General features: G+C 40.2%; 1 protein-coding gene across 1 annotated transcript in view; it reads left to right on the top strand.

Moving 5' to 3' along the window:
• Positions 1 to 1,898: 1,898 nt before the first annotated feature.
• TNFRSF11A (TNF receptor superfamily member 11a) overlaps positions 1,899 to 7,926 on the top strand; it is a 35,005-nt gene continuing 28,977 nt past the window's right edge. Inside the window, exon 1 of the mRNA XM_065399978.1 lies at positions 1,899 to 1,958. Coding sequence (XP_065256050.1) covers positions 1,899 to 1,958 — 60 coding nt within the window. The remainder of the gene's footprint in view (positions 1,959 to 7,926) is intronic.

Here is a 7,926-nt window from a genome sequence, read left to right as displayed (position 1 = left end):
CAAATATGAGGGATATTTAAAGCATGGGCCGAGCACTAAATGATAAGTTTAGAAAGAAATTATCTCCATAAGTGGGTGTGATTGTGCTACAGGGTTTTTTGCATCTTCCTCTGAGGCATGTGGAACTGGCGGTTACTGGTGACACAGGATGAGATGGAGCAATGGTCTGACCTGGAATAACAATTCCAATGTACCTAGTGAGCAGGTCTAGCACCTTAGTTGGCAAGTTCATTACAGCTCAAGTATTGAATGGGCTGGGAAAGTGAGCTGCTCTCTCACCCCAGAGGTAGCTTCATCTGGCACAGAATGGAGGCACAAGGGTGAGAATCATATGCTGCTGCTTCCCTTGCTATACTGATATATGTATGGGAGAGTGAAGGTGGGTGAGGTAAAAAGCTCTGTGTAGCTCAAAAGTTCGTCTCTGTCACCAACAGAAGTTGGTCCAATAAAACGTATTGCCTTACCCACCTTGTCTCTCTTGTGTATATAATGCAGAAAGAGCAGACTTTGGCCTCTAGCAGGCATGTCGAGCCAGCCCTTTTCACGATCACTGAAATGTAAAACTAAATTCCTGGGATTAGCAGGGAGGGGAGTGTCCCTAATCATAAGAAATCACTATTGTTTAGAGAGGAATACCAGCGTATTTATGTCGCCACTTGCACTGTTATTGCTATGTGCCTTTGGGTGCTGAGGTTGTGTGATTTCAGAGGAAAGCTGTGCCATTCATGAAGCCTTTCTCCAGATTAGAATGCTGTGAGAAAAACCTAATGGCCCATTTTCTCCTCACACCCAGGACTGTTTGAAAGGGTAATTCATCTGCAGAGGAAACAAAGAATAGTGCCACAAGCAGAGCACGGTTTCCCTTTGTGTCTGATCTTTTGTAGGTGTGTAATAACCTATAAAGCTATGTTCCTTCTGGTCATGGGCCAAATCTAAATACCCAAGAGAAAGAGCAACTTCTTTATTAGATCAGCTTAGAAACACATTCCCCACCTCCATCCGCCCTGGTGCAGCACATATACCCAGAAAGACAGCACAGCTGAAGATGTGTCCCACCAGTTTTAGGAGTTTTGTTGTTGATAAAGAGGAGAAGGGAGTTGCAGTGTGGTGGATTTGATGCCTATCTGGTGTAATTTTCACAGAGCCAGAGGCAAAGGGCAGGAATTTGCTGGGTCCAGCAAGGGCATGTTGCAGGAGGCAGTGTGAGGGGGGGCAGAAGGGCAGTTTCAGGAAATAGTGGAAGGGAAGGGTCATCAGGAAATTGCTGGATGGAGCAGGAGGAAGGGGGTGGCAGGAGGCACTGGGAAAAACAGGGCAGTAGGAGGTTGCCAGAGGCAGTGGAAGGAAGGGGACAGCAGGTTGCTTGAGAGATTGAATGGAAAAGAGCATCAGGAAACTTCAGGATCAAGCAGGATGCAGTGAAAGGGAGGAAGCAAGCAGGAGGTTGCAAGAAGCAGTGGGAGGAGAGAAATTATAAGATAGGACAAGAGGGAAACAAGGCTCGGGCAGTAGGCAGTGGGGTGGACTTGGAGAGGGAGAGACAGTGAAAGCAGCACTATCAGCAGGAGGAAGGACTAAAGGCTTCATGACTAAACTTCTTCTAACAGGGGGGCGGGGAGAGGAAAGGGAGGGACAACAAGAAAAAAAAACCTGCATGTCAAGTCCTGAGGAAATGCTTTAGGGACTACAGCCAGACTTTTTTTTTTTTTTTTTTTTTGGTATGTTTGTTTTCTCCCCTCATGTAACTGAGAGGAAGGAAAGGAAGAAAGAGAAGTAACTAACTCAAATGTGCCTCACTCGGTTGTGGCTGGGGCTAGGGGATTTGGTTTGGAGGATCTAATTTCTGGTCAGTGGCAGCAAAAGGAACAGGAAAGGCAGGCAGAGACAGACACACGGACATGTCCATCTCAGCAGCAGGCTGTTGGCTGGTTCTCTGCCTTTTCATCGCTGACAAACAGGTAAGGCTCTATTACCAAGGCAATGTAAAATGTGAGGGGGAGTGAGCATATGACCTGTGCAGAGGTTCTTTATTCTCTGTGCACTGAAAAGACCCTTATGTAGGGTTTGGTTTCTCAGAGCTGCTGTTGCTGAAAGAAGAAGGATTAACAGAAGTTTCCCCTGCCTTTTTTCTTAGTTTGGCTGCCTAGTTGTTTTTTTGACTTGCCCTGTCTCGCAAGCCTCCAACTCCCCCCTCCTTTAAAAACAAAACCCCAAAACGAATCCAGAAGATCTGTAGGAAACCCGCCTGCTCCTGCCCAGTGCAGTGTGTGAGAAAATATTTGCAGAGGGGTTGTGGAGGGTTATAATTTGTATGTAGCAAAAAACAAGGCAAACTCCACCCAACTGAACAGAGTTTACTCAAAAGAGGCTGCTAACACTTGTCTGGAATTTTGTATTCTATAGAATCATAGTAGATAGACATGGAGCAAATTTGTAAGCTCTGCCACCCAGTCCATCTCCCGCCACTGAAGGATTGTTCCCCTATAGTATCTTTACAATCTATCTAAGATACCTACATGGCACTTATTACTATACTATCTGAGGGCTTCACAAGCTTTAATAGTTCTATCTTCCCAACACCCCTGTGAAGTATGGACCAGCCCCTTTCACAGACTGGGACCGGAGACACGGAGAAATTAAGTGAGCTGCCTAAAGTGATGCACCAAGTTTGTTATACAGCAGGGGATTGACCCCCATTCCAGGCTAGCACCCCAACCATGGGGACATCCTTTCTATTTAAAACCGAGACTATTCACTGTGTCTGTGATAGACTAAGTGGGATTTGAATCTGTGACCACGGGCATACAAAGCATAACACTTGCCACAGCTCTACTAGCGTTCAGTCTAACGTACTCTTAGGTGTTCCCAGTGGTGGGACTTCCATCTTTTCGCTTAAGGAGAGTGTAGCACAGCCAAGGAGCCTTATAAATATCATAGAGTGATCAGAATTTTTCCCATATAGCTTAAATTTTCATGTCACTGTTATTCCAACTTATACCTCTGTGCAGCACTCTAAATTATTCCTCTCTTTCCTTGGTGTTTAGACCTTTCAAATATTGGTAGACTATGGTCATGTCCCAACTTCATCATCACTTAGGCAAAGCTATAATTATATACATAGAGTGTTTCCTCCATAAGTCAATTCCTGCCGCTCCTGAATCAATTTTGTAACTCTGATCTGAACTCCTTATATTTGTCAATATTTTATTACTACTTATTTTAAGCATAATTTTCTTAGAATTGCAGTCTTGCCCAGAGTTCCGGTCTGTGACTGGTGCTTCTGCTATGCTAGGCACTGTACAAACACAGAATGAAAAGATGATCCCTGCCCCAAAGAGCTTACAATCTAGTGATTTAATAGAGAATACTAGGTGCTCACTGGCATTTCAGCTCCATGCTCTGATACGTCCGAATATGGAGCCCAAACTGCATTGGCTGCTTTATATATATATAGAATATTATATATATGTGTGTGTGTGTGTGTGTGTGTGTGTGTTTATTTTATATATATATATATAATAAACACACACACATGCATAATTTCCTGCCTACTCTCAGACCTTAGGTATCTTTCAGAATTGCTGCTAAGTTTCTTCCTCCCCTTGCATGCGTGCATTAGCCTGCACTTTTGTGAGTTCAATCTATTTTACTGTTTTCTGACCATGTTTCTAATCTCTCTAGCTCCTATTGTATTATTTTTCTGTCCTGATGGATGTTCAGAACATCTGCCAATGTGGTATCATTTTCAAATCTCATTGATGTTCAGTATAGTTCCTCTCCCCATCATTCACAAAGAAATTTTGTTTTCCCCTCAAGTGATTTAGTTTTGAGGCGATTGGTTCCTATAGCCTGATATCTATTGTTGCTTAGTTGAACCCAGGAAATGCATTTAATTTGGAGTCCTTTGCTGTAGGTCCCAACTTGCTCCAGATCCCCAAAATGAACATTCAGTGTGTTCTCCCCGATTTGTTTCCCCCACCAAATTTTCAATTCGTACAAAAAATAAGAGGAGGATGCTTTGGCACTGATTTTATAACATGTAAAGCTTTCTGTTGCACTTAAGCATGTGCTTTACTCTAAGCATGCTAGTGGCTGCTTTGTCAGATAGTTCACAACCTTCCGTGGCCAAAATGTTGGATAACAAAGATCCAAAATGATACGAGTTCCAGGAAAAGCTGTAGTGTAGGAAAGGATAATATTCTGTGGTGCTTATTTTGTTTAATCATTAATTTTTATAACCTCTGTACACTGTTTGGCATTTTCTGACAGAAATAATTGACAATAATAGAAGTGGTTTGTCTGACATACCAGTAAATTTTTGTCCATAATCAATGACACTCCTCTTAATTGGGAACAGTTGAGAGACGTTAATATTTCAAACTTTTATCATGCTTTCCATCTGAAGATCACAAAACCCTTGGAAACAAAAATTGAGACTTATAACCCCTAAGAAGTAAGCAGCATCTTTATTTTTCACAGATGGGAAAATGGGCACAGAGAATTTGTAATTTGCCCAAATTCACACCAAAGATCTGTAACAGAACTGGGAACAAAACCCAGACCACCTCTCTCCCAGTCTTGTGGTTTAACCATGAGACAATTTTTCCAAGACATTTGCCTTATACTGTGTCAGAATATACAGTACCTTCCTTCCTGACACATGATCAGTGCAGCTTGTTTGTGGAATTTTATATAAAATTCATATTTTCCCATTATTTGCTTGATACTTGTAAAATGCCTCATTCAGATAAGGGAATAAAGATTGTGGGAATATGTATTTGTCAGTATTATACAGTTTAACTGCCAGGCCTCCTTTTTTGAGTGTCAATGAACTGAATTCTCCTCCCAAACCATATCTAATACTATGTCTGGCCATGTGGAGTGTTTGTTCAGTCCAGGCAATCAGAATTTTGAGGGCTTCAGAGAAGTTTTCAAATGTTTTTGCCCAAAATGTAGACCTTCTCCCCATCTCACCCCCCCACCTCCACCCCAAAAAAGCCATGGTATTTATAATGGAAAAAGCAGTAATAAAATAAAGCAAAGCTGCCATGAGGCCTCAGTCTAAAACTTTGGATTCTTTGCCATTCGAATTACAGATATACACTACAAGCTATTTTGATTAAATTAATTGGTTGGTCAAAATGTACTTTCAGAAAAGGGCACTGGCAGGGAAATCAGAGAGCGTTTACTTGCTTTGCAGTTTCCCGGGCCCGGGGGAGGGGTGTGTGACAAATCTAAACTAACTCTCCGCAGTGTCTCACATAAAGGAGATAATTGTGTGGCATATGAGGCTAAAACCTTTACATTAACATGAAGTGTAATTGTTGGACAGCCACAGTAAGTATAGAATAATGTATGATTACTGGATTTTCCATCCATATTTTGAAATACTCTATCAACTCTCCATTAATATAAAGCTTCCTCTGACAACTCACCCCCATGCAACCAAACATGCTTACACCAAACTTTACAAGTTAGTAAAATACAGAGCATTCTAATAATTGCAACATGTCATGAAAATATACTGGATCTTGTAGCTGCGGTGGGAGGCAAGATTTTTTTCACCATATATCAATCTGTCAGGATGTGAAGCACAATTCAAACACAGTAATTCCAGCTGAGCCATAGTGATGATACATCTACTAGTGTTGCACTGGTATTACCACCTCCAATCATTCACTAGCTCAAAAGGGAGAAAATTCCAAGAATAGCTCTGCAAAAACAAATAGCTGGAGATATGAAGAATTCACACTCTGAAACAGGATGGATTGATTGAAATCAAAGTCATTTAAATCACCAATATAATAATTTCAATCAGCAAGCAGGAAACTTTGATTTAGATAATTGATTTTAATTATGTTTTGCATTTATACTTTTTAGTTATTTTCACAAAAGAAAGATTGTTTGTTGGTAACCATTAAAACATTGATTTGCAGTGAAATATAAACTTTACACTAAATTTGGTGCTGCTTATTTTTTTGCTAACCAGTAGGATACACTATATCTGTACATATTTATTTAAGCAATTATATAGCTTAACTTACACATTAGAGTCTTAATTTTTTCACTTTTTATTCTGTTAGAAAATTATGAATGATGCATTTCTTATTTACTAGATGATTAATTTTTTACTTGTGATTTGTATCAACCTCTATTTGGATGGAAATTCAAATTCAATTAAAAATTCACAAAAACAGCATTTTATTTGTTTTTTTAATTAAATAAACTACCTTAAATAAGTAAAAAAGTTTATCAAAATATCTTTTGCATTTAAAACTGATTTATTAAACAAAGAAAGTATTATCTGTACTTAATGAATTGAACTGATTGTTTGTGGTCACCATGTCCGTCAAGATTTTTAGAATTAGTAGATTTCATCCTCTCACAACTCTTCACTAGTTTTTATTATTAGATTGGAAGAAGAAAATAAACTTTCTTTTTTTCAACTCCTATTGGTTTCTTAACTTTGAATGAACTAGTCATTGAATTGAACTAGTTGAATAAACTGAAATGAAGAAAATATTCTCTCTGCACCTGCAGAAAAGGCTACTGTTATCAAAAGATGCTTTAGCACTGTAATACTTAAATCTAATCCAGGTTATTGGGCTCAATACAAGGATAACTGAGAGGGGTTTAATGCCTGTGTTGTGCAGGAGGTCAGCCTACATGATATGATGGTCTCTTCTGGTGTTAAATTCTGATGCTGTAATACTTAGGAGCAGACATGCCAAACCTGTGAAAAAAATGCAGAAATTGGGCTTGTTTTTGGCTTAATTGGCTTGGGAGTTGCTTGTTGACTAGTTTTTGGCTTGTAGCTTGTTGCTTCTTCTTTTTTTTTTTTTTTTTTTTTTTTTTTTGATTGGCTCCTGGCAAGCAGGGGCAAAGGGTGGGCAAGTGGGGGCAAGGGGCAAGCAGGGGCAAGGGGGGGATAGAGTCAGGGGTGCACAGCGGGCCCACCACAGTCCCAGACTACACGCTGGGGGGATCTAGTCATATAGAGTGTTGGGGTTCTTAGGGATTGGCTTGTTTTGGCCTTGTTTTGAAATGGGATTATTGTGAAAGTTGGGGTGTTTATTTACCGTGTGAAAGTTGACAACTGTGTTTAGGAGTCCTAGTCACAGACCAAGAACCCATTTGTACAGGCTAGGTGCCGTACAACACAGAACAAAAGATGGTCCTTGCCCCAGAGCACTTAGAATCCAACTATAAGACACGAGACAGTAGATGGAGACAGACAGACAGGTGAGGGAGCATAAGGAAACAATGAGACATTGGGCCATCTCATGCCATGTCTAGGATGATTGTTCTTTTTCTGTCTATACTGAACTGTGGTCAGACACATGGTTCATCATTTACTTCAGCAGTACTATATTTCTTGGAGATTGTACTTTGTCTTTTACTGGAACCTTGGTTTGTCAAGTGGCACTGGATAATATTCTGGATACTGCTGTTCACATTCAATTTTAATTATGCTCAGCCTGGTATTGGTTCCTTGGAAAAGTTAGTGCACAGAGAATGGTTAGTTATTTAAAATGGAAGGGCACAAATAGTGAGAGAAGCAAATATTTGAGTGCAATTCATGCAGTATAAAACTAAAAAGCAGTTTAGATAAATTGCACTATGGATTTAGGCTTTACTTCATACAATAAATTAATCTGTTTACAGTAAGCGCAGTACTCTCCTCTTTTATGACTTACCTACAGTTGGTAGAAAGTACAAAGTTCAGGGACTCACATCGTAGAACAAAGATTTTCATGAGTTACAGCAGCAACAGGGTTTGCTGTGGCAGAGAGCCCAATAATGTAGCATAGTACACTTTTCCTTAATGTTGCTTCTAGTCCAGTGGTTTTCAACTGTGGGTCTGCGGACCCCTGGAGGTCCACAGACTATGTCTAAGATTTCCAAAGGTGTCTGCACCTCTATTTG

Source organism: Emys orbicularis, chromosome 2 (genome assembly GCF_028017835.1).
Source record: "Emys orbicularis isolate rEmyOrb1 chromosome 2, rEmyOrb1.hap1, whole genome shotgun sequence".
In the NCBI taxonomy this organism is placed as follows: domain Eukaryota; kingdom Metazoa; phylum Chordata; order Testudines; family Emydidae; genus Emys; species Emys orbicularis.
Note: the sequence above shows the minus strand (reverse complement) of the source record. Positions and strands in the feature narration are given on the sequence as shown.